The sequence below is a fragment of the Myxine glutinosa genome, chromosome 6 (genome assembly GCF_964187855.1).
Source record: "Myxine glutinosa chromosome 6, kmMyxGlut1.1, whole genome shotgun sequence".
In the NCBI taxonomy this organism is placed as follows: domain Eukaryota; kingdom Metazoa; phylum Chordata; class Myxini; order Myxiniformes; family Myxinidae; genus Myxine; species Myxine glutinosa.
In genome coordinates, this window is record NC_136266.1 from 177,935,931 (window position 1) to 177,962,428 (window position 26,498).

The 26,498-nt window shown below is 48.6% G+C and overlaps 1 protein-coding gene across 2 annotated transcripts in view; it reads left to right on the forward strand.

The window, feature by feature from the left end:
* The window catches only part of HROB (homologous recombination factor with OB-fold), a 40,953-nt gene that overhangs the window by 10,911 nt on the left and 3,544 nt on the right, over positions 1-26,498 (forward strand). For both annotated transcript variants that reach the window (XM_068118925.2, XM_068118926.2), the window contains exons 5-9: positions 571-657; positions 1,737-1,880; positions 1,994-2,102; positions 7,417-7,502; positions 7,840-7,950. In XM_068118925.2, the coding sequence (XP_067975026.2) occupies positions 571-657; positions 1,737-1,880; positions 1,994-2,102; positions 7,417-7,502; positions 7,840-7,950 (537 nt within the window). The remainder of the gene's footprint in view (positions 1-570; positions 658-1,736; positions 1,881-1,993; positions 2,103-7,416; positions 7,503-7,839; positions 7,951-26,498) is intronic.

The following is a 26,498-nucleotide window of genomic DNA, read 5'->3' on the forward strand; positions in this document are numbered from 1 at the left end:
CATGAATGATACGGGTATAGAAACCGCCTTTAGAGGCCATTTTTGCCCACGGAGCGGGAGTTGGCCTTTTTTTGGGCACCGTGGTCCCCTTTTTGAAGCAATGTTTTATGGCCGGATGCCCTTCCTGCCGCCAACCCTGTTAGTCGCCTCTTGCGACACACAGGGGATTACCAGTGAACTGGTACTCAATTTGCCGACCTCGGAAGGATGACGGGCTGAGTCAACCCCCCTGGCGTTAATTCAACGATCGACCGGGATTCGAACCCAGTATCCCAGGATCCAAGCTGGCACCCTAACCGCTAAGCCAACACCAGGCTCTCATGGATGATACGTGTATATGGGCCGTAATAGCAGTGGGCCATAATCATAGTGTGTTCAGTTCCAATGGTATTTTTGTTCAGATTGAATGTGCAAGGCAAGACTATGCGCTCTATGAGTGCTGTTCTAGTTTGTTTTTCTCCATTTTATAACCTCTTCCTCATTTGTAAAGTGCTCTATAATGTAAAGTTGGTGTTCCCTGCAGCTGGAGATTCCCAGTTTTTCACTCAATTTGTTCTCTTGTTGTTGCAGTGTGCTGTCGGTGGCTTGGAAACTGTAATGGTGTCCATACAACATGTTCCTGCACATGGAGCCATTGCAAGACGAGCCAATGAGGAGGTATGTTGTTTGGCATTTCTGCATAACTAGCTATACCCCTGCGTAGCAAACGCGGCCTAGTGTTTTTGAACTCGTTTATTCATATATTTCACTGTAAACACAATTAACAATCACGTTCTCAGATTACAACACTTAATGAATCCAATGATAGAACTCTTGAGAGAGCTACATACAGTTGCCTGTGACTGAAAAAAGGTTTCAGAAGGGAGAAGCAAATTCTGTCAAAAGTCTGTCCCGTGTCCCTGTGACTTGTTGGTGGTGTAATGGGTGGTGTAGCGTTGTCGTTTTAAATAAAAACTTTGAGATTAAAAAATATATAAATATTTGTATCGGATGGAGTGAGGGGTATGTTCCTTAAAGGGTTGAAGGGAAAATAAATTAGGCATTGGTTTCTCTGAAACCGCTCAACAAAATGTTTTTTTAACTTAAGCATATGTCATCAACTCCCCATGGGGGTATATAGGGTGATAATGATGTCATCGGTGAGGCTGTTAATCATCTTCAAAAGGGGTGTTTAAATTTACCCAGCCTCCCCCTCACCCCAAGGTTTCATTAATGTACTCCCTTGGAATTCCCTTAGTCTGCATGCAAAGTTTTGGGCCGCTCGGTTTCATGGTTTTGGAGTTATGGAGGAAGACACACACTGACATTTATTATTATAGATGTGGCTTGTTTTAAATACTGTACCTCTATCTGATAACAAACATGTTGAAAAACTATCTACGTTCCTAATTTAGCCGAAATGTCGTCGACAAAGTAATTCAGACAATATGCACAAAACAGCTCATTAATATTCATGACCCTGGAGGTACCGTAGGCAGCGATGGGATGGATGCAGCCATGCGTTGAGTGCCAGGCTGGAATTAACACATCCATTGTTCTCAATGACAGCTTTGTTAACTATCATAGTTTAACGAGCTTCGTCTTATACTCCAAATAGACTTATCTATGATTGAAGGAAAGAAAATTGGGGAAATTAGCCAATTTGACTTGCACACCCCATTGGCTTATAGGCCGAAATTTATGGTACTCTTGTCACCAACATGTGCCACAGCATGCGTGCCTGCCCACGTGTGTAGTCTGTTAGCGCAAGCCAGCTATCGGCTTTTGAGGATGACTTCTCTCGTGGAGCTTGGTCCGACATGAGACGAGACCTCGGAGAGGATGAGAGAAACCCAACGTCCTTTCTGTGGACTAACTGCATCGTCATGGTGCTCAGGAAGGTTGGTCTCGGCTTTCACTTTGATTGTGGTTTTTATTTATTTATTTTCCCCTTTGTTTTGTTCTAGTTTGGCTATGTTGAGCTGTCATCTTCACTCCATACCTCTTCTTGCAGGCCAGTTTGAAGAAGCTTCCAAAAGGAAAGGTATCGGACATGTGTGTCCTTCTCAAGTCTTTCACTCCAACCGGCACAGATGCCAGAGCCCTTTTTAAAGACCCCACAGGTATCGGTTGCCGACGTGCGATCAACAGAGTGTGATAAAATGCTCTCTATTTGTACAATATGGCCTCCTCTCTTGTGAATTGCAAACCCAACAACCATTATTAAAACCTGTCGTATTGATACTGTTACAAAAACGAGAATTTAGGTATTTAATTGTGATGTTTTGCATTTATTGAATGAAATGGTTGATTATTGTGATGATATTATTGTTATGGGACTTGAAATTTAGTACACGAGTGAAGAACCTGGCCTTCAGGGCAAGATCTGACAAATGATCTCACAAACAACTCACTCTTACTATGTCTCAACTAAAACACCAACTGGACAACCCTCCCATCTACTTTCTGAACAATCCTCTCCAAGAAGTTCTGTCACTCCAGCTTTTGGGTCTCACTATCTGCCATGATCTTTCCTGGGAAAACCACATTTCCAAGCTGGCCTCCAAAGCCAGTCGCCGACTGGGCATCCTCCGTCATGCGAAGTCCTTCCTTGGCACACCTGAGCTGCTCATCACATACAAGGCTTTCATCCGCAGCTCAATGAAATGCTGTTCCCCCCTCTGGGCCGGTGCTCCTGCCTCACACCTAGCTCGGCTTCACGCTGTTGAAACCAAAGCTTTCAGAATCATTGGAATCTCCTGCGATGAAGCTGACTCCGAGGGCCTTTCACTCACTCACCGCAGGGAGTTTGGTGGTCTTTCTGTCTTCTACCGACTCCTCTCCGGCCTTGCTCCCCCAGCTCTGTCTGTGCTCTGTCCCCCAAATATTCCTTCAGGTTGCACAAGATCTGCCTGCAACCCTCTTATGGTTAAACTGCCAAAATCAAGGCTCTCTGCTCACCTTCACTCCTTCATTCCTCTTTTCTCCCACCTCTGCAACAAACTCCCTCACTCTCTTCAATCCCACTCCTCCCTCCAGGTCTTTAAAACAGCTGTTCACCACCATCTCTTATCTTCCCCCATCCAAAACCTTGAACTTTTCTACCCCCGTTAATTCACCCCAGATCCACTTTTTTTGAAATACCGACTTCTTTCCTGGAAGTCTGGAAGACACCGTCCATGTGATTTTTACCTCTCCCACCCCCCCCCCCACCCCTTCCCGTGCCTCCTCCCCCCAAGCCCTCTCCCTCCCACAGATCTCCCGATGTCCCTGCTCTCAAATGTTGTACTTGTGTGCTTCCCTCTCTCCCCACCTTGTCTCCTGCTCCCTTTATCGTTTGTTTTTATGTGATTAAAGTTAGCTCTTACTTAATGTTAGAATTCATGTTAGCCTCGATCTTGTATACTAAAAAAAGGAAAAAAAGAAGAAGATAATTCACCTTGAATTATGGGCAGGTTAATTCGCCCAGAATTACGGGCGGCGGTTTAATTCTCCCGTATTTGGTGTATATTAGTATTATTACTCATACTCGTTCTCATTGGGGTGACGCTGTGCAATGCATATTCCATGGAGAGAATTGGGGCTCTCCTCAACCTGGAACCCCTGGGAGTACAGTTTTGTTTTTTGTTTTTTAACCACCTGAAACCTTCGTGAGTACAATAAGCCCAGGCAACCGTGTGTTCAGGAGTGTATAAAGAACATATAGAACATACTTCTGGTCTCACTGGTTGTTTGTCCACCTCCCTCTGTCTTGGCCTTCAACCCTGCTGTTGGTGTTTCTCTCCCTCCACCGACACACCCCTCTGCATTCCTCATGTCCTGTTGTGTCCTGATCTCTTCAGTGTATTAGTACAAGCTCTTCCATGCGCCTTGACTATCCAAAAAAAAGATATCTGCAGTATGAAAGTTAAATGTCCAACAGTTTTTTTTAATGTCACGTAAAAGTTCATGGACACATGATGGGTCGGTCGGATGGGGCTCATTTTGATGTCCTCTGTCCCCGACCTTGTCGGAATGTCGGAGGGACAGGGAACAAAACAAACCATTCTAGTGGAGTATACAAGCCCAGTCAACCGTGTGATTTGCCATTTAGGGGTGTGTGTGTGTGTGTGTGTGTGTGTGTGTGTGTGTGTGTGTGTGTGTGTGTGTGTGTGTGTGTGTGTGTGTGTGTGTGTGTGTCTTCTACTCTTGAAGTAGAAGTGTGTGTGTGTGTGTGTCTTCTACTCTTGAAGTAGAAGTGTGTGTGTGTGTGTGTCTTCTACTCTTGAAGTAGAAGTGTGTGTGTGTGTGTGTCTTCTACTCTTGAAGTAGAAGTGTGTGTGTGTGTGTGTCTTCTACTCTTGAAGTAGAAGTGTGTGTGTGTGTGTGTCTTCTACTCTTGAAGTAGAAGTGTGTGTGTGTGTGTGTGTGTGTGTGTGTGTGTGTGTGTGTGTGTGTGTGTGTGTGTGTGTGTGTCTTCTACTCGAAGTAGAAGTGTGTGTGTGTGTCTTCTACTCTTGAAGTAGAAGTGTGTGTGTGTGTCTTCTACTCTTGAAGTAGAAGTGTGTGTGTGTGTGTGTGTGTGTGTGTGTGTGTGTGTGTGTGTGTGTGTGTGTGTGTGTGTGTGTGTGTGTGTGTGTTAGGCAGCTTACTTGGTTCCCACTTGAAGGAGGGAAGGGGATTCTCCTTTTGGAGGAATATGTTCATTGAAGAACGGCTCAGCTATTTATTACATTCTTAGTTGGGTGTGCTGTTCCTGTAAAGATTGTGAGCTCCTATTGCGGTAATCATGTGAATGCTCCGGATTTGCCACAGCAAGGCAGGAGTATTCACCTTGGCAAGGCTGGCATTGTAAATCTAAACCGCATGCTGTGTGATGCAGAGACTCGAAACGATATGGCATTTCTCAGCTTCATGGCTCTATAATGATTTTGTAATGTCTTCTGGTACTGTTTCGTCGTCGCATTAATATTTGCCTTTGTTGCAAATTATTGGCAAACCACCTTTACTGCACACTGCACCCTCAAGTTCTTGATGCATCATCCTAAAGCAGGTCTGCATATTCAGACTTTCCGCCTTGGTTTCAGAATTCGGAGAGTGTGAAACGACACACATTTTTGTGAACTGTTGCTTTTGTTTGTATGTTTTTAGTTCAGGGTACAACTGAAGAACCCTTCCTTACAGATAGGATGATTCCTCCATAAATGTGGTATTTTGGATGACTTTTTACACCCTCTCTCACTGGGAGCGGCACTTATGCCATACATATTTTACATAAAGAGATTTGGGGCCTCCCCAACCCTGAACCCCTCCTCAAGGCTATGTGTTATGACCGTGTAAAACCTTCCCAAGGACAACTTTTAGTTTTCCATGCATTCCATCCAGTGGTTCAGGAGTGCATTGCAGTCGGGTCGGAACATGCTTCTCAAATTCTAGCGTGAAGTTGAAGGCAATCTGGGTAAATTGTGTAAATTGAGTTTTCTGTCGAGAACAATGTTGCACAAGTGCTGTTTTGCTGGTAGTTGGTTAAACGGCCCATTTGCTCCAACCGTTCAGCGTCTGAGCCCCAACCGGTTCCATGACTTGGGGCGTGCTTGCTGCTTTTCAGGGTGTAGTGGTTTGACTGCTCCCTGTGGGCAGTCGTATCCCTCGATCACATGAGCACTAGCGATAGCCGTGCTTTGTGTGTACGTCATTGTGTTATATGATCGTTAGCACGTGGTGTATACTGATCGGGAAAATCGATACAAATTGCGTTCATTAGTAGATCAATTGTTAAAAACATATTTTGTGTAAATGTAGCTTGAAACAATAACTTACAAATGTTGTTTTTTAACGAAATGATAACAAACAAAACAAAATTGTACTCCAACTCGCTAGTTTCTTTGGTGTTATAGAATGTTGTAACGTTAAAGATTCTTTCCACGTTAAAGCACAGAACAAGTCCACATTGTGGAGAGCGGTGTGGTTGTGGTTCATGGATCTTGCTCGTGTCCTGCCCTCACCATCAAGCATAACAATGAAGACCAGATTAGCTCCAAGCGTTTAATCCAGACTTGATGTTACAAGTGGGAATTGCGTCTTCGCAGGCTCCAATTAGCCTCAAAGTAATATTTATTTAGATTTTCCCACTTTGAGGTCCAACTGGCTGCCAGTGCTGACAAATTCAGCCTTGCATCCAATGGGATGGCAATACCAGAAATGAGTTTGGTGCACAGTGCTAACATCACCAGCCTCATAGGAAACGTTGAGAGGCAAAGCACATGATGTCACACTTTGACACTTCACACAATTTGGTTTCGTCCATCGTAGCATGTGACAGTCACATGCTGCAACTCTATCGCAATGTGACATTGAATGATAAAACTAGAACCGCACTCGGTAGAGCGCAAACCTCCGCCAGGCTGAACAGTTTCCGGTTTGTATCCCACTGATGGGCCGGATCTGGGATCTGGGACCTGAACCAAGATCGAATCTCCTTGTTCTTGTCACCTCACCAACTCGTCCACCAAGTTTTGTCATAGCTCGTCCGCACTTTTTGAGATATCATGCTGTATAGTAGTTTTAGCCCCATCTTTCAATGATGAAGAAGCACTGAAATTATTGAATCCGGATCTTCACCAAACTCTGATCAATTCGTCCTTATCACACACCCAACCCGTCCAGCAAATTTCATCTGAATCTGTCTACAACTTTTTGAGATATCCTGTTCATAGACGGATAGGGGTGAAAACATAACCTCGGTCGGTCTACCTTTGGTGGCGGAGATAAAGAGGGGTGAAAAACAAAACACGAGTGCATCATCAGCCTTTGATGCCTTCAATTACCATTGAATGAGAAAATGGTCGATCTGCATGTGTATACATAAATGCTAACGACCCCTCTCCCCTCTCCACCTCCTCTACCTCTGTAAATACTCTGAAACTATTTTGAGGCACATAACGTGCATGTTACTGCAAGAAATTGGATTCAAGATTTAAGGCCCACAGTCATTGACATTTGAGCTGGCTGGGTGGCGCAAGGTGCATAGACTCGCCTTTAAGCTGTCTAGTCTGGGTTTGAATCCTGGCCCAGATATAAACTCCCATCCTGGTGTTTCACAGGCAGGGTGATTCATCAATGTGTGTGCCGTCCCTCAGTTGGACGTTAAACTGGGCGTCCCGATCTAAAGATCATATGGTGTACTTCGCCAAGAGTAGGTGTGCCATCGCTGGCGCCATTAAAAAAATACAAATCCCTGCCCTAACCATAGCTGAATGTCAGAGCTTTCCCTAGCCAAACCCACAAGAACAAGGGAATAATTGTTAAAGAAGTAGTAGTCATGTAACGTTTGTTTATTTAAATATTTTTCCGCACATTTAATGAATATGATTTCTTATCTGTGGCCTTTAGATATAAACAGCAGAGTTATTTGAGTTTGTATGTTTCTGAATCTACTCCCCTCGCGTGCCTCCACAGGTGAAATGATGGGTACATTGCACCGGCAGTTGGTGGAGCAGCAGCATGCGGAGCTCAAGCCTGGTGCCGTGTTCTACCTCAAACAGGTTTGGAGTCATTATTGGGAAGGATGGGAATACAGTTTCCAAATAGACAGATTAAAGAGAGCAGTAGATTTCCAATGGAGGAAGCGGTCAACGTTGTGTATGTGCAAAATGTTGCTGAACCTGACCTTAAGATTAGGCCTCCAGACAATCCAGCCTTGGGCGTTTATTGCTGCAGTTTGAATATAACACTAGTGTGTTGCTTTAGCTTTGTTTTATTTATTTTATTTAATCTTGGTCCCTCATGTTATTGTGTCATACTTGTTACTATTTATAAAATGATTCTTTGTGACCTCTGCATTTGTTCTTCAGTGTAGAATAGGTTGTCTCTGTTCGACAGGTTGGAGTGCTGTCCCCGACGTGTCGAAACCATTACTTGAATGTCACGCTTCGCAACGTCATCTACATCTTCTCCCCGGACGGCTCCCGCCATGCCATCTCTCGTTTACAGGTTTCTTCACCAACCATTGCATCTCCATAGTCATCTTACTCACTTTTTAGGATCATACAAACTCTGAACTAGTCGCATGTGTTTCACTTTTGGGGGAAACTCGTACTCTCGTTGGTAGAAAAGACATGCTTGTCCATCATGCATGTAACGTTACGAATCAACGTTTAAGGTGGGCGAGATGTCGAGTTTTGTAATTTGCATTTTGGTGTTGTGATGAAGGTGAGAAAAGCATCAGAATTGTTCACAGTTTGGTGTAGGTGTAGTACGTGCTGCACTCGGTAGAGCACAAACCACTCCACTTTCATCACAGAATTGAGGCCTAAAAATAAAATCTTACTGCTTGTGGTACAATCCTTGGCAGAAATGGGAGAGGTCAAGAATAAGGGAGAAATATACACAAACTTCTTCATCATTTACAGCACTAGTAGAGTGTTGTGGAAAACCAATCAGGTCCACACAACTTTAGTCCAACGGGTGGTTTAATTCCATTTTAGATCATAACATCATCCTGTAAAGCAGGAAATACAATAAGTATACGATGTGACATCACATGGGACCATTCATAACATTCAATGCAAGCAAGCTGGATATTCTATGCAGGCGTACCGTTAGCGAGTCTACCAGATGTAACGTGTCACAGGAGAAGTCTCGGAGCACCGTCCGCAGCAGCGGGTCTTATAGTCACGCCCCTAGCGGTGTCAACGAGCAGCGAGCATCACCCCGGGTTCAGTACGAATACGATTTCACTACATTCTCCCCCCGTCAGAATTATACGGCAGTGCGGCTAAAAGCGAGTGAGCGTCAGCACGAACAGGGTGCGGAACATCAGTCGACCCAACCGTATCGGGCCGGGCGGCGAATTTCTCTGCCAGCACGTGTCCGAAATTCCCCGGGTACGGCATCACGTATCCCTGTGTCCCCGGCGTCGGAGGCGCCATCAGGGTCGGGTGACGAAGGGGGTAACTCCAAGTCGTCGGGCCCAGGTAGACGCGGTGAGGGAAGGGTCGGTAGACTTTCGGCGATGGGAGCGTCGGGAGAGGCCATAGTCTCATAGATGGGTTCGATCGGTTCGTCCGATTCCCTACTCAGGTCGGCGACCCCGCAAGGGGCAAGGTGACGGGCGGAGACAGTAGTCTCACGGCCATCAGTCGTCATCACACGAGCATGCTCAGGATTAGCCTGGAGAATCTGCACTTTGTCCACTAGGGGGTCGTACTTGCTCGCGCGAACCGCCCGTTTAAGGTAGGCCGGCCCGGGCCCAGCGAGCCAACTGGGCAAAGACCGTATACACCCCGTGCTTCTGGGGTGGTGGAAAAGTCGCTCGTGGGGAGTTTGGTTGGTTGCCGTACACAGGAGAGCCCTGATCGAGTTCAACGCCGCAGGTAGCGACCAAGCCCATTTATCGAGGCCCCGGCCGAGGGTCCGGAGGTTGAGCATGACGGCCCTCCAGATAATCCCGTTGAAGCGTTCGATCTGCCCATTAGCCTGGGGTCTGGTCTGTACGGCGTGGTGTAACTAGAAGCAATGTTATTTTGGAGCAGATAGCCGCGCACCTGAGACAAGAAGACCGCACCCCGGTCGGTATGGACATAGGCCGGGTAACCGAACATTGAGAACAAGTTCTGTAAGCATCGCATCACTGTGGCAGCAGTCATGTCCGCACACGTATAAGCAAAGGGGAATCGCGAGTACTCATCGACGATAGTGAGCAGATAGCGAGAGCCGCTCGACACCGGCAATGGGCCCTTGAAATCCATCGCCAAGCGTTCCCACGGGCGCGTAGCCTTAACCAGATTCCCCATGGGAGGGTTATAGAAACGCGGTTTGATTTCCGCGCAGATAGCGCAGTCGCGACAGATACGGCGGATATCGTCAATCGAGTATGGGAGATTGCCACACCGCACAAAATGAGCGAAACGCGTTACGCCGGGATGGCCCGCAGTGGCATGCAGCACCCGTAGGCCCTCCAAAGAGGTGATACCCGCGCATGTAGCCGGTCGTGATAAGGCATCGGCGGCCTGGTTATCCTTCCCCGGGCGATATTTGATGGTGTAACAGAAGTCGGCGAGTTCGATACGCCAGCGAGTGATTTTCTCATTCTTAATGCGCTGGGCGTGTAAGGTGTCGTACATGAACGCAACGCTTTGCTGGTCCGTGATGATTTGGAAGCTCCGCCCGAGTAAGTACGGGCGCCATCGCCGAATAGACTCGACGATCGCATACGCTTCCTTTTCAACGGACGAGTGTCTCCGCTCAGCGGTGGTAAGAGTCCGTGAAAAGAAAGCCACGGGACGCCCCCCTTGGGAGAGGGTCGCCACGATGGCCTGATCCGAGGCGTCACTTTCGAGGACGAAAGAGCCGCTCTCGTCGATTGTCGCCATGGCGGCTCGGGCGATGTCGGCCTTAAGGCCTTCAAAGGCCGCCAATGTGGCCGGACTCAGGGGGAAGGTGTCGCAGGCCACGAGGGGGCGAAGTTTCGCGGAGAAACTTTGCACCCATTTGGAGTAATGGGCGAACAGCCCAAGGGCGCGCTTCAGGGACGCCCGATCACAGGGAGGGGCCATGTCGAGCAAAGGTCGCAGACGCTCCTTATCCGGAGCGACAGAGCCATGGGTCACGGTGTACCCCAGAAGATCTATCGTGCGTAGGGAGTATTGGCACTTATCCTCGTTCATAGTTAAGTGATACCTCTGCGCGACCTCAAGGAAGCGCTTCAGATTAGCATCATGGTGCCCTTGGTCATATCCACAAACCGTAAGATTATCGAGGTAGACGAAAACATCGGTTAAGTGCTCCCGCGCAACGAGGTCATCCATGGCCCTCTGGAAACAGGCGACCCCGTTCGTTATCCCAAAAGGCAATCACGTAAATTGGTACAACCGCTGCCCCGACTCAAATGCGGTATAGATACGATCCGCCCTAGAGATAGGGATCTGGTGGTACGCACTACGGAGATCGAGAGTGCTATAGACCGAATACTGGGACACCTGTTGCACCAGCGCGTCCATCCCCGGAAGGGGGTAGGCATCCAGCTGTGTAAAGCGGTTAATCGTTTGGGAATAGTCGATTACCATGCGTCTGCGATGGGCCTCGCTGCGCACCACCAAGACCTGGGCGCGCCACGGCGACCTACTAGGTTCTATGATGCCGTCTTTCAAGAGCTGAGCCGTTTCGTCCGCAATGAATTGCATGTCTGCGCGAGAGTAGCGCCGTGATTTCACCGCGACAGGGGTGCAGTCGGAGGTTAGATTGGGGAACAGCAAAAGCGGCTGGACGTCCATTTGCACTAGGGCGCACACCGCAAGCGCGTCGTCCGCCCCCACAACAAGCGTGTCAGGCCCACCAAACTCCATTACCAGACGTCCATGCAGCTTAAGAAAATCGTGTCCTAACAGAATATCAGCACATAATGCGGGTAAAACCATAAGGTGTACATCAGGGAAAACCCGTCCCTTTAGCACGAGTTTCAATCGGCATTCCCCCTTCGTGCTGAGTCGAAGCCCCTGGGAAGCCATGAAGATCCGTCTCGTAGACCTCCAGATCCGCCATCCATGCCTGAGCACAAGTCGCTGGTCGATAAAACTATCCGTAGACCCTGTATCCACCAAGGCCCGAACACAATGGCCTTCGACCATGAGGGGAATAAGAGCTTGAGCCAGGCCAGACGAGGCTGCTGGGAGCGGGACTGAGCCCCCCGAATGGGTCGGACAAGCCTCGCGGGTGGATCCTATGCCAGCAGCAGTTTTGCGGTCGTGGCCGGAGTCTGCGTTGACCATGGGGAATCCATTAACGCCATCAGAGGGCTTTCCCAAGCATTCCGGTGTTTCGCGATTCAAAATCTGACAATTCTGACGGGAAAAGGCCTCCGTAGTATTTGAAATCGCCTTTTGACACTTTTGGCAGAAAAAGGCCTCCGTAGTATTCGAAATCGCCTTTTCCGGGGTGAGGGCCACCGTTAGCTCGTGGACAACACGAGGAGAACGTTCCGCTGGGGCTTGGCGAGGCTTCAAAGCCCCTTGCGTGGCCCGGAGTTTGGTCAAGGACACGTACTTCGTGCCCGATGGAGGATGAGACGGTGGTGGCTGTCCGGTGACGCCCGCCAAGGACGTCTGAGCGCCCAGGGGCCCGCAGAGAGGGGCCCTCCCCTTCGAAGTCGGGTAAGGCGCCGGGTTTCGGGCTCGGCTCGCGGGCTCCGCAATGAGCCCATTCAAGGTCGCCGCGCCCGCGCGACCGCGACTGCGCGATTCAGCGAGCCGCGTGCCGTTTTCCTGCACACTCTCGCGTAATGTCCTTTTTGCGAGCACAAATGGCATATAGCGTCTCGTGCCGGACACACGGGCCGGGCATGGCGTGGCCCCCCACAGAAAAAGCATGCGGCCCTGCGTAAGGCCTTGGGTCTGGTCGTAACGGCAGCCGTCAGGACTGGGTCTTCCTCCGGAGCATCCCGGAGTTCCGCGAGCGGGTCCGCGTCCTCGGCGGTAGCACTCTCCGGCCGGGCGTGTAGTGTAGTGCCCGCCAAGAGGCGCGTGCGATCATAGGTGTTCGATTGCATCCGCGCTTCGGTGTATACTTTCCCTTGCTCGAGTGCCGTAGCGAAGGTCAGGTCGGTCTTCTCTAAGAGCTTGAGCCTTAGTTCCTGGGAGGAGACCCCTGCAATGAAGGCATCTAAAAGAAGATCATCGTGAGACTGAGCGGGAGTCCGTGGCTCCCTGGTGCTGTCCAGCAAGAGCTGCCGGAGCTCCTGGGCGTAGTGGTCCATCGCCTCGTTGGGTTGCTGACGTCGCGTTTGCAGCAAATATCGTGCATACACCGGGCTTTTTTCCTTTATGTACAGCCGTTTTAGCTCCGCGATCGAGAGGTCATACGTCGCGCATTGCGCGATGGAGTTGTACACCCGGTAGTCGATTTTTGAATGAAGTGTTGCTAGCTTCGCGGCAGCCGTCGGCGCGGTCTCAGGCTCGTCAAAATGATTCTCCAATGTTCTGAGCCAGTGCTTCAGTTGCAAGCCACCATCCGGGGCTTGCGGGTCGGCGCAGAATACGGCAACCGCCAGCGTCTTGTTGCCAGCCATGTCGGTAGATATAAAATGGAATTAAGTGTTGTGGAAAACCAATCAGGTCCACACAACTTTAGTCCAACGGGTGGTTTAATTCCATTTTAGATCATAACATCATCCTGTAAAGCAGGAAATACAATAAGTATACGATGTGACGTCACATGGGACCATTCATAACATTCAATGCAAGCAAGCTGGATATTCTATGCAGGCGTACCGTTAGCGAGTCTACCAGATGTAACGTGTCACAGGAGAAGTCTCGGAGCACCGTCCGCAGCAGCGCGTCTTATAGTCACGCCCCTAGCGGTGTCAACGAGCAGCGAGCATCACCCCGGGTTCAGTACGAATACGATTTCACTACATAGAGTACCTCACCCTCCAGGTGAGTGGAGATTGTGCATTACTTGCTGAAACAAAGTATAGTCTGTATATTGCACTTTTCGACTCAATAGATGCTTGTGTGGTGTGCTTGTAAAGGGTCTGAAAGGTACGTTCCAATTGTAGTTGGAGTCTAATGGGAACGATCGGGTCTAAAGATCAAAACGGTACGTTCCGATAGTATGAAAATAATAGATGTAGTCACCGTCCAATACCACGTAATTAATCGATGTAGTCACGGTCCAATGGTATGTAATTAATATATGTATTTATGGTCCAATAGTATGTAATTAATAGATGTTGTCATGGTCCAATAGTATGTAATTAATAGATGAAGTCATGGTCCAATAGTATGTAATTAATAGATGTTGTCATTGTCCAATAGTATGTAATTAATAGATCTAGTCACAGTCCAATAGTATGTAATTAATAGATGTTGTCATGGTCCAAGAGTATGTAATTAAAATATGTGATCTATGCGATATGTGATTGGGATCTGCTTAACAGAAACTTTCCTCCTTCATGATGTCTCTGATTCCTTAGTATCTCTCCCGGGTTACTCCCTCCTCCGGTATGATAGACCTGAGCCTCGTCCTGGAGGTGGGGTTGCTATCTTTATCAAAAACTCTTCCTCACTTGCCCTGCACTGCACTCTCTCCACCTCACCCCCAGGAATACCTTTGGCTACGGCTTCCCCTTCGCTCCCACCTTTTGTTCATATGTGTGTTGTACCGTCCACCAAACAGTGATGACTCCATCTACATCTCGCTGTCTGATAATATGGACCAACTGCTATCTACCCATCCCAACTCTCTCTTCCTCATATGTGGTGATTTCAATTGTCACCATGCCAGTTGGCTGGGTGTGGGTACCTCTCACCAGCCATGACTCTTCAGCAAAGGACTTATTCGACTCACTGGAACTGACACAATCTGTCAATTTCCCGACCCGGATCTCAGTCAACGGAGCATCTTCTCTTCTGGACTGGGTTATGACTAACTTCCGTGAAAATGTCTGCTGCTCTTCTTCTGCTCCAATCGGCTCATCTGATCATGTGCTTGTTAAAGTGGACATCTCTCTGACCATTCTCAGGCAGCCTGCTCAGCGTCGACGAGTCTGGCATTTCACTCAGGCCAACTGGCACGGTCTTCAAGCAGCCATCAATCATCTGGACTGGTCTCCCATCTCTACCACCTCTGACATCAACTCATCCTGGGAATTCTTCAAAAGTAAATGGCTCTCTCTCATGCACAGATTTATCCCATCTCGTCTTCAGTTGTCATACCCTTCCTCCCATCCATGGTACACGGAATCTTGTGGTGAGGCTGTTGCCCAGAAACAACTTGCCTTCGTCTCCTGGAAAGCAAATCCAATGGAAGGAAATCTCTTTTCCTTTCACAAAGCCCGTAACAAGTGTGTGTCCACCCTCAGGAGAGCCAGGAAACAATATCTCTCTGTTCTCAAGACCGAACTCTCTTATCTGTCTCCCTCTTCCAAATCCTGGTGGCATCTGGTCAAATCTGTTTCTGGTGTTTGTTCCCCCTCCATCCCCTCCCTTACCTCAAACGGCTACACAGCTGACTCCGCACGTGAAAAAGCTGAATGCCTCACCTCTGTGTTTGCCTCTAAATCTTGTGTCCCAAACCCATCCCTCTCTGTACCCACCGTACCCAGTCGTACCCAGCTGCTCCTGGACTCCGTGTCCTTTCCTCCTGACAAGGTGGAAAAGTTTCTGTCAACCCTCGACTCTGATTCTGCAACTGGACCTGACTGCATCAGCCCACGGATCCTAAAATCCTGTTCTTCTGCTCTTTCACTCCCTCTCGCTGTTCTCTTCACCCTCTCTTTTGCTCAAGGTCAACTGCCATCTGCTTGGAAATCAGCCAACATCACCGCTTTGCACAAAAAAGGTGCAAAAACAGATCCTAGCAACTACAGACCAATCAGCCTTCTCCCAATTATCAGCAAAGTCATGGAATCCATCATTGCTTCGGATATGAAATCTTTCCTCTTCTCCAATGGCTTGATCTCTGATCATCAATTTGGTTTCAGACCAGGTCACTCTACTCTGGACATGCTGCTTCTGCTGCCTCAACAATGGATGGAGGTCCTCAATGCCAAACAGGAAATTAGAGCTGTCTCCCTCGACATATCACGTGCCTTCGATACGGTCTGGCACCCCGCTCTGCTCACCAAACTCTCCTCCTTTGGTATCCATGGAAATCTCCACGCATGGCTGGCGGACTTCCTCTCTAGTCGTAGTCAACGTGTGGCCCTGAATGGGTTTCTCTCATCTCCTCTTCCTGTTCAGGCTGGAATTCCCCAAGGCAGTGTTCTGGGCCCTGTGCTTTTTGTGGTCTTCATCAATGATCTCTCTGACTCTCTTGAAAATCCTCTCTATCTCTTTACTGATGACTCCACTCTCTGCCGCTCCATTCCTCATCCCTCAGATCGGCAGTCTGCAGCCTCCTCACTCTCTGCAGACCTGGACAAAATCACAGACTGGGCAAACAAGTGGAACATGTCTTTCAATCCTGACAAATCTCACACTCTTACGATGTCTATCCGAAAAGACCGACTGGACAACCCTCCCATGTACTTTCTGAACAATCCTCTCCAAGAAGTTCTGTCACTCAAGCTTTTGGGTCTCACTATCTGCCATGATCTTTCCTGGGAAAACCACATTTCCAAGCTGGCCTCCAAAGCCAGTCGCCGACTGGGCATCCTCCGTCATGCGAAGTCCTTCCTTGTGTTACGAATTCCGGGTTTAAGGGGGTTACAATTCAGGTCATTTCTTATTAATGTATATTCTATTAAAGGTTGTTGTGATTAAAGGGTCAGGAGCCCTTCTTGGGAAAAACGAGACCGGAAACAGGATCGTGAAGAAGAGGAGGAGAAAAAGGAAGGGCGGCCATCTTAAGCTTCGAGAGCTCCGACACGAGCGGAGGCGATCGTTACCTACTTTGGAACGGAGTTGGAAAAGCCCGTCTGGCGAGAGGAGTTACCTGCGCGGGGTGATTGATTGCCGGTTACGTGTCAAGGTGCCGTGTGGTCCTGGAAGGAACCAAGCGCCCGGCGCTGTTCGCCTCGACGCCTACGATTCGTGTACGGGTCGCACCTTGGGCCTCGCGCGCGAAAGAGATTGGAAGGAGACGGTTGAGAGTTGAGACTGCAGCTCGAGACCGAGCCGCCGAACGTGAAGGACAAGGGAACCGTGCCTCTGTGAACCGAAGTCCGCGCGTCAGGAGAGCGCCAGATTACTGCGGAACCTGCGAAGTCGGGTAGCCTCGCTGAGGTTGTCGAGTATCCTCACTCCCAGCCCCAGATTGGAATCGGACATAGATTCCCCGATCGCTGGATCGACTCGACGTCACCTGGGAGGCTTGCAGGAATCGGACATTGCTTCCCCGATCGCTGGATCGACTCGACGTCACCTGGGAGGCGTGCAGAGACATTGGGGCCTCGTCCAAATTACAATTTGCGGATTCGCAATTGGGTCTACGTCCGGGATCAATAAAATTTTCTAAATTTTCGTCCGGGAAAGAATTCCCAAGACTGGGAACTTTTCCAACGTTCCCAAAATTGTTTTGCTCTGCCGACAAAACAACAACAACAACAAAAAAAAAACAAAAAAAAACAATAGCAATAATAGTAATACTGTTGCTTTTCTTTGTTGGAAATTTCTGGGGTGAAGGTTAACAGGTGTTACCAGTAGTCACCATGGCGTTTGTGGCACAGAACTTTGCTGTAACCCCTAGTGAGGCACAGTTCCGAGCATTACTAAAATCGGACCTCTTGAAATTGGCCAAACATTTTAACTTGGAGGTCCGAACTAATTTGAGGAAGGCAGAGTTGCAGACCACGGTGATAGTCTATGGTGGGATTAGGAACATGGGACGAGTTAGCCTGGGAGTGGCTACCCGAAGAACCAGAAGACGTTGAGCTCCGGAAACTAGAGTTGCAATTACGGAGCCAGGAACGGATCAAAGAAGAAGAAAGGAAAGCAGAAAAGGAAAGAGCAGAAGAAGAAAGGAAAGCAGAAAAGGAAAGAGCAGAAGAAGAAAGGAAAGAGCAGAAGAAGAAAGGAAAGAGCAGAAGAAGAAAGGAAAGCAGAAAAGGAAAGATCAGAAGAGGAAAGATCAGAAGAGGAAAGGAAAGCAGAAGAGAGGAGAGAAGAGAAACAAGCAGAGGAAAGGAGAGTGGAACGAGAACTCCAGGAAAGGTTAGAAGGGAGAAAAGCAGAGGAGAGGAGAGCTGCAAGGGAACTCGAAGCAGAGGAGAGAAAAGCCGAAAGGGAATTAAAGGAACGTGACATGGCGCTTCAGCAAGAAATTAAATTCAAGGAGCTGGAGTTAATGAGAGAACGGGGAGAGGTACCACCCTTGCTGACTGGGCCGACACCTAGCCAGAACACCTGGGATGTGGGCAGACATGTGAGGCTGGTTCCACCCTTCAGTGAAAAGGAAGTCGCTAAATTTTTTCCACACTTTGAGAAAGTGGCTCGACAGTTAAACTGGCCGGAGGAGGCCTGGACCATACTAGTGCAAAGTGTGCTGGTGGGTAAAGCTCAAGAGATTTATTCGGCGCTACCAATGGACCAATGTGCAGACTATGAGGTATTGAAGAAGCACATTCTCAAAGCGTGCCTGGTTCCTGAACTCAGGTTGGTTCCTGAAGCTTACCGGCAAAAAATCAGGAATGCCAGGAAGAGGGAGAGTGAGACCCATGTGGAGTTTGCCAGAGTGAAAGAAAACATGTTTGATCGGTGGTGTGAGTCAAAAGGAGTCGGGAACGACTTCGAAGCATTGCGTGACTTGATCCTGGTGGAGGAATTTCAACAGTGTGTCCACGAGGACATCAAAGTGTACCTGCAGGAAAAGAAAGTACCGAAGTTGTGGGACGCAGCCACCATGGCAGATGATTATGCCTTAACACACCGGATAGGGGTCCACGAACCTAACTCCTCGCCTAGATTTCCGCAGGGGAGTTGTGGAACAGCAGGTGCGGAGAACGACACTACATGGCGGCGGCCTCGAGATGATTATGGGGACAACGCTGATACCCGAACTGTTCGAAATCAGAGGGCGACGGGCCCAAGACAAACTTATTTTCCGGGGGGCCCGAGGCAGACCACGAGTTTTTCCTCCGGGCCTGTTTGCGCTTTTTGCAAGAAACCTGGACACTTGATGTCCAGTTGTTACCTCATGAAAAGGGAAAACCCAGAGCGGAGTCCGACTATTACAACTCCGAATGCGATGGCAAGCGTAAGAAATCGCCCACAGAAGAGTTACCAACCATTTATTTATGAGGGGTTTGTCTCACTCGAGGGAGACTTGACTAACCCAAGACCTGTTAGGGTATTGAGGGACACAGGAGCCCATCAATCCTTAATGCTTGAAGGCATTTTGCCATTGTCAAAGAGTACCGCAACTGGAGATAGTGTTCGGTTACAAGGGATCGGTGGCTGTTTTAGTGCCCCACTTCATGTCATCCATTTGGAATCCGATTTGGTGTCAGGACCGGTCACCGTCGGTTTACAAGCCACGCTTCCTGTAGAGGGAGTATCTGTGATTATCGGGAATGATTTGGCCGGGGGGCAAATTTATGGTAACCCGAGGGTGGGTAAAGAGCACCGCAGGGGAAATAACACCATCCCAGCTCGGGATGGCGACAAAAGTACCAAGTTATTTGTAGGGGGACTGAACTTCAACACAGAGGAAGAAGTTCTGACCTCTGTCTTCAACAGATATGGGCCGCTGGTGGAAGTGCGGGTGGTAAAAGAGGGAAACGCAACGGTCAAGAGGGTTCGGCTTTGTCACGTTTGTAAGCACAAAAGACGCCAGGGAGGCAGAGAAGAATTGGAATGGTAAGGATTTGGAGGGTCGGACCATAACAGTAGGGAAGGCATTTCGTAGGCGTCGAGAGGTCTACAGAAGAGGACAACTTGGCGGTAGTTTTGGTGTTGGCAGCAGCCGATATTACTATGGAGGCTCCCAGAGTTACGGCATCTCCCGAAAGAATGATTGGCAGAGCACTGGCCGAGAAGGAGACCGCCCGTCAGGTGATTGCTGGGACAAGGGGTCCCACCGTAACTGTTAGGAGTCCGGAGAAGTTGAAGCACTCTATATACGGCGGGGCCGCTGAGCCTGGGCTCCTACACGGGCTAACCGTGAACGCCACGTTCTTAAAAGGCGTCCCGGTAGGGAACGTTCCTGCACGGACTAACCGTGAACTCCACGTTCTTAAAGGCGTCCATGTAATGAACTTTCCTCCCCGGACTAACCGTGAACCCCACATTCCTTAAGGCGTCCATGTAGTGAGTACTCAGCTGGGCCTCCATCCAAGAGAAACTAGAAGTTGTTGACGCTTGGTCCAGAGGGAATTACCTTTGGAATCTCTGGGGGGTTTTGGTGAAAGTTTGTTGCTTTATTTTTGAGATGCGATAATTGTGCCCGGGGGGAACTGATGATTTGGGGGTGTGAGTTATCTGGTTTGTTTATCAAAGTTGGCCTGCAAAGAACGTTTTCGCTGGGTTCAAACTTTCTTTCTTGAAGGGGGGGAGTGTTACGAATTCCGGGTTTAAGGGAGTTACAATTCAGGTCATTTCTTATTAATGTATATTCTATTAAAGGTTGTTGTGATTAAAGGGTCAGGAGCCCTTCTGGGAAAAACGAGACCGGAAACGGGATCGTGAAGAAGAGGAGGAGAAAAAGGAAGGGCGGCCATCTTAAGCTTCGAGAGCTACGACGCGAGCGGAGGCGATCGTTACCTACTTTGGAACGGAGTTGGAAAAGCCCGTCTGGCGAGAGGAGTTACCTGTGCGGGGTGATTGATTGCCGGTTACGAGTCAAGGTGCCGTGTGGTCCTGGAAGGAACCAAGCGCCCGGCGCTGTTCGCCTCGACGCCTACGAGGGCGTGTACGGGTCGCACCTTGGGCCTGGTGCGCGAAAGAGATTGGAAGGAGACGGTTGAGAGTTGAGACTGCAGCTCGAGACAGAGCCGCCGAACGTGAAGGACAAGGGAACCGTGCCTCTGTGAACCGAAGTCCGCGCGTCAGGAGAGCGCCAGATTACTGCGGAACCTGCGAAGTCGGGTATCCTCGCTGAGGTTGTCGGGTATCCTCACTCCCAGCCCCGATTGGAATCGGACAGAGATTCCCCGATCGCTGGATCGACTCGACGTCACCTGGGAGGCGTGCGGGAATCGGACATTGCTTCCCCGATCGCTGGATCGACTCGACGTCACCTGGGAGGCGTGCAGAGACATTGGGGGCAAGGGCCGTGAGTGTTGCCAACACTGTTGTGGGTTAAGGTGGCGCCACCTATACTATAGATAAGGATTGTATGGAAGTGCTGTAAACGCATTATGATTCCTGTGTGGGATTTGGGAATATATTGGGGTTTGTTCGTAACCCTTGGTGTGGACTCGTTATTGATTGACTTATTTTCACCCAAGGACCATACATCTTTCTGCCGGGGCTCCCCTCGAGGTTGACCCCGTAACACTTGGCACACCTGAGCTCCTCACCACATACAAGGCTTTCATCCACAGCTCAATGGAGTACTGCTCTCCCCTCTCGGCTGGTGCTCCTGCCTCACACCTAGCTCGTCTTCACGCTGTTGAAACCAAAGCGTTCAGAATCATTGGAATCTCCCGCGATGACGCTATCTCCGAGGGCCTTTCACTTACTCACCGCAGGCAGGTTGGTGGTCTTTCCATCTTCTACCGACTCCTCTCCGGCCTTGCTCCCCCAGCTCTCTCTGGGCTCTGTCCCCCAAATATTCCGACAGGTCGCAGAAGATCTGCCTGCAACCCTATTATGGTTAAACTGCCAAAATCATGACTCTCTGCTCACCTTCACTCCTTCATTCCTCTTTTCTCCCGCCTCTGGAACAAACTCCCTCAGTCTCTTCAATCCCTCTCCTCCCTCCAGGTCTTTAAAACGGCTGTTCACCACAATCTCTTATCTTCCCCAATCCAAAACCTTGATCTTTTCTACCCCCACTAATTTCACCCCAAATCCACTTTTTTGAGGTGCCGACTTCTTTCCTGGAAGTCCTTGGTGTCCTTGCGTTTTATACCTATCCTGCCTCCCCCCAGGCCCTCTCCCTCCCACACATCTCCCGATGTCCCTGCTCTCAAATATTGTGTTTGTGTGCTTCCTCCTCTTCTCTCCCCATCTTGTCGACCGCTCCCCTTTTTATATACTTTGTTTGCTTGTTTGTTTGATTTGTTTGTTTGATAAATGTTAGCTCTTTCACGAGCCTCGACTGTGTATACAAAAAAATAAATAAAAGATGTAGTCACGGTCCAATAGTATGTAATTAATAGATGTTGTCATGGTCCAATAGTATATAATTAATAGTTGTTGTCATGGTCCAATAATACGAAATTAATAGATGTTGTCATGGTCCAATCTTACTATAATTCACCAAATGTCTGTCTGTCTGTTCGAAGGTACCGTAAAAACTGCTGAACCGATCGCAAAGATATTTTTGGTGGATAATCCTGGGATCCCCAAGAGTAAAATAGGCTATTTAGTTTTCCCAATTTCAGCTTTAGTCTCCAGCATTCTCAGGTTTGGACTCCCACATAACATTCGCGTTTGCATGACGTTCATTGTGACGTCATCTTACGTCGAGCAACGGTACCCGCCCTGTGGGCGGGGCTTCAATTTGGAGGCCCAAATGAAAAGGCTAAATATCGGAAATTGAAAGCTTTTTTTCTTTTAAACGATTTGTATAAACATCCGTTAAATACGTGAACGTACCCATTTGTTTGCGAACAGGTACGTTTTTCATGGAAGTCCTTCACGAACTTGCTGTCCATGTCTAACGTGCGTCTGAAGGTGCTAAAGGAATGTGGAATTTATTGGTTTCATGCTTTAGCATTCACCGTATCTGCATTGCCTGTTTGCTTCTGGCCTCCCACCCGTGCTTAGCACGGGTATTTCTCTGGTAGTATATAATTAATAGTTGTTGTCCTGGTCCAATAGTATGTAATTAATAGATGTAATCAAGGTCCAATAGTACGAAATTAATAGATGTCGTCAAGGTCCAATAGTACGAAATTAAGACGTACTAACGGTCCAACTCTTTTTTTTTTTTTTACTACAAAGACTACAACTTTTTTTTTTTTTTCTTTTTTTTTTTTTTAACGGTCCAACTCTCGTTCAAACGGTACGAAATGAATAGAAATGCTCAGATGCGTTGACCAAGGCGTCGACCAAGGCTTCACCTTCGTGGTGGAACCGTTTAACTTCAGCTCCTTGTCATGTTGCAATTGTTACAACAATACTATAGTACCCTAATGCCATCAAAGGACATACCTTGAGAACTTCATTTTATTTTACTGTCACCTGTGGTGTCGGGCACGTGCACAGAGAGAGCTGTGCAACTGATGTTTAAAATAATTTCTGTGCGGGCTTCAAAATAATTAATTGTACCCAAGATGTACAAGTTAATCACAAATTGATACTGGCTTCAGGAATGGTGGCCGATTTTGGGGTTCAGCCTTGTTTTCACTGTTTCCAACCCCAGTCGTCTGGTGTAAGAGGCTCTGGTTGTGGAAGTTGTAGACTTAGCCAGCCTGGAGAGTCACTCTCTTAACTTGCTCCATCAGAGCTCCTTTCTCCAGGACTCTCATACACTGGAAAAGTCTCTGCCGCACCTTTTACCCACCTGGCATCACACGTCTTGGAGTAAAACAGAATCGTTTGTTCAAGTTTGTGGAAAAAAAGAAACGTTCACTTCAATTTATTTTGGACGTGCAGGTAGGAAACGTTGCAGGTCTGACTGCTAGAGAAACTGCCAAAAGGGTCCGTGCAATCTTCCTCCCAACCCCATTCCTGCAAAGGTCGATATCCCGTCCTGTATCAACAGTAGAAGAGAATAGCAGTTGCCTTCTCAGTGCTCGTGCTTAATGCAATGTTCTTGATAATGTTTGCCCAGCACCGAATGCTACCCACGTTTAACTCTGTGGCCCGATGGGTTGTTAAGCAACCACGGACGCCGGTTGGGAAAATTAGTTCTACCAGGGTCCTCTGCCTTTTATGTCGTGTTACCTGTTGGTGACCTAATGGAACCAAGGTACGCACTCTTAACATGCAGCTGAGTACTTATTTCGGCTGAGCAGAACCATGGGTGCGGCTTTGGCTAATCACTACCAAAGTGAAACGGTGGGGGTGAAGGCTTCCCGCTTGCCCACCAAGTATGACGCGCCATGCCGGATCAATGAAAGGACACAAACAATGCAGATTTGAGAGATAGCGATTATTTATTTACACACACACAAGCAATAATCATTAAGCACGTACTTAAAAGGCAAAAGACACGGAAGGGCAGACTTACACCCCTATCACATATTTCACTCTTGTGCTAATTGTCTCACTGTGAGGGACACACTCGCCTGCATGGGTCTGACTGAGGTTGGTCAGCACGGGAAGGATGGATGAACAGATTTATTTTTATTTATTTTTTTTTTTTTTTTGTATACAAGATCGAGGCTCGTGAAAGAGCGAACATTAATTACACAGAAAGACAAACCGACACATAAAACATATAACATAGGGAGCGGTAGACAAGATGGGGAGAGAGGGGGAAGGACACAAACACAACATTTGAGAGCAGGGACCGAGAGACATGGAGACATCGAGAGATCTGAGAGAGGGCGAGGGCTTTGGGGGGGGGCGGGCGTGGGAGAGGTATAAAACATATGGACACTGCCAGGACTTCCAGGAAAGAAGTTGGAATTTCAAACAAGGTGGATCTGGGGTGAATTAGCGGGGGTAGAAAAGATCAAGGTTTTGGATGGGGGAAGATAAGAGATGGTGGTGAACAGCTGTTTTAAAGACCTGGAGGGAGGAGTGGGATTGAAGGGAGTGAGGGAGTTTGTTCCAGAGGCGGGAGAAAAGAGGAATGAAAGAGTGAAGGTGAGCGGAGAGCCGAGATTTCGGCAGTTTAACCATCAGAGGGTTGCTGGCAGATCTTGTGCGACCTGTAGGAATATTTGGGGGACAGAGCACAGAGAGAGCTGGGGGTGCAAGGCCGGAGAGGAGTCGGTAGAAGACAGAAAGACCACCTACCTGCCTGCGGTGAGTGAGTGAAAGGCCCTCAGAGATAGCTTCATCGCGGGAGATTCCAATAATTCTGAAAGCTTTGGTTTCAACAGCGTGAAGCCGAGCTAGGTGTGAGGCAGGAGCACCGGCCCATAGGGGAGAACAGTATTCCATTGAGCTGCGGATGAAAGCCTTGTATGTGGTGAGGAGCTCAGGTGTGCCGAGGAAGGACTTCGCACGACGGAGGATGCCCAGTCGGCGACTGGCTTTGGAGGCCAGCTTGGAAATGTGGTTTTCCCAAGAAAGATCATGGCAGATAGTGAGACCCAAAATCTTGAGCGACAGAACTTCTTGGAGAGGATTGTTGAGAAAGTAGATGGGAGGGTTGTCCAGTCGATCTTTTCGGAGAGACATAGTAAGAGTGTGAGATTTGTCAGGATTGAAAGACATGTTCCACTTGTTTGACCAGTCTGTGATTTTGTCCAGGTCTTCAGAGAGTGAGGAGGCAGCAGACTGCCGATCTGAGGGAAGAGGAATGGAGCGGCAGAGAGTGGAGTCATCAGCAAAGAGATAGAGAGGATTTTCGAGAGAGTCAGAGAGATCATTGATGAAGACCAGAAAAAGCACGGGGCCCAGAACACTGCCTTGGGGAACTCCAGCCTGAACAGGAAGAGGAGATGAGAGAAACCCATTCAGGGCCACACGTTGACGACGACTAGAGAGGAAGTCCGCCAGCCATGCGTGGAGATTTCCATGGATACCAAAGGAGGAGAGTTTGGTGAGCAGAGCGGGGTGCCAGACCGTGTCGAAGGCACGTGATATGTCGAGGGAGACAGCTCTAATTTCCTGTTTGGCATTGAGGACCTCCATCCATTGTTGAGACAGCAGAAGCAGCATGTCCAGAGTAGAGTGACCTGGTCTGAAACCAAATTGATGATCAGAGATCAAGCCATTGGAGAAGAGGAAAGATTTCATATCAGAAGCAATGATGGATTCCATGACTTTGCTGATAATTGGGAGAAGGCTGATTGGTCTGTAGTTGCTAGGATCTGTTTTTGCACCTTTTTTGTGCAAAGCGGTGATGTTGGCTGATTTCCAAGCAGATGGCAGTTGACCTTGAGCAAAAGAGAGGGTGAAGAGAACAGAGAGAGGGTGAGATAGAGCAGCAGAGCAGGATTTTAGGACCCGTGGGCTGATGCCGTCGGGTCCAGTTGCAGAATCAGAGTCGAGGGTTGACAGAAACTTTTCCACCTTGTCAGGAGGAAAGGACACGGAGTCCAGGAGCAGCAGGGTACGACTGGGTATGGTGGGTACAGAGAGGGATGGGTTTGGGACACAAGATTTAGAGGCAAACACAGAGTTGAGGCATTCAGCTTTTTCACTTGCGGAGTCAGCTGTGTAGCCGTTTGAGGTAAGGGAGGGGATGGAGGGGGAACAAACACCAGAAACGGATTTGACCAGACGCCACCAGGATTTGGAAGAGGGAGACAGATAAGAGAGTTCGGTCTTGAGAACGGAGAGATATTGTTTCCTGGCTCTCCTGAGGGTGGACACACACTTGTTTCGGGCTTTGTGAAAGGAAATGAGATTTCCTTCCGTTGGATTTGCTTTCCAGGAGACGAAGGCAAGTTGTTTCTGGGCAACAGCCTCACCACAAGATTCCGTGTACCATGGACGGGAGGAAGGGTATGACAACTGAAGACGAGATGGGATAAATCTGTGCATGAGAGAGAGCAATTTACTTTGGAAGAATTCCCAGGATGAGTTGATGTCAGAGGTGGTAGAGATGGGAGACCAGTCCAGATGATTGATGGCTGCTTGAAGACCGTGCCAGTTGGCCTGAGTGAAATGCCAGACTCGTCGACGCTGAGCAGGCTCCCTGAGGATGGTCAGAGAGATGTCCACTTTAACAAGGACATGATCAGATGATCCGATCGGAGCAGAAGAAGAGCAGCAGACATTTTCAGGGAAGTTAGTCATAACCAAGTCCAGAAGAGAAGATGTTCCGTTGACTGAGATCCGGGTCGGGAAATTGACAGATTGTGTCAGTCCCAGTGA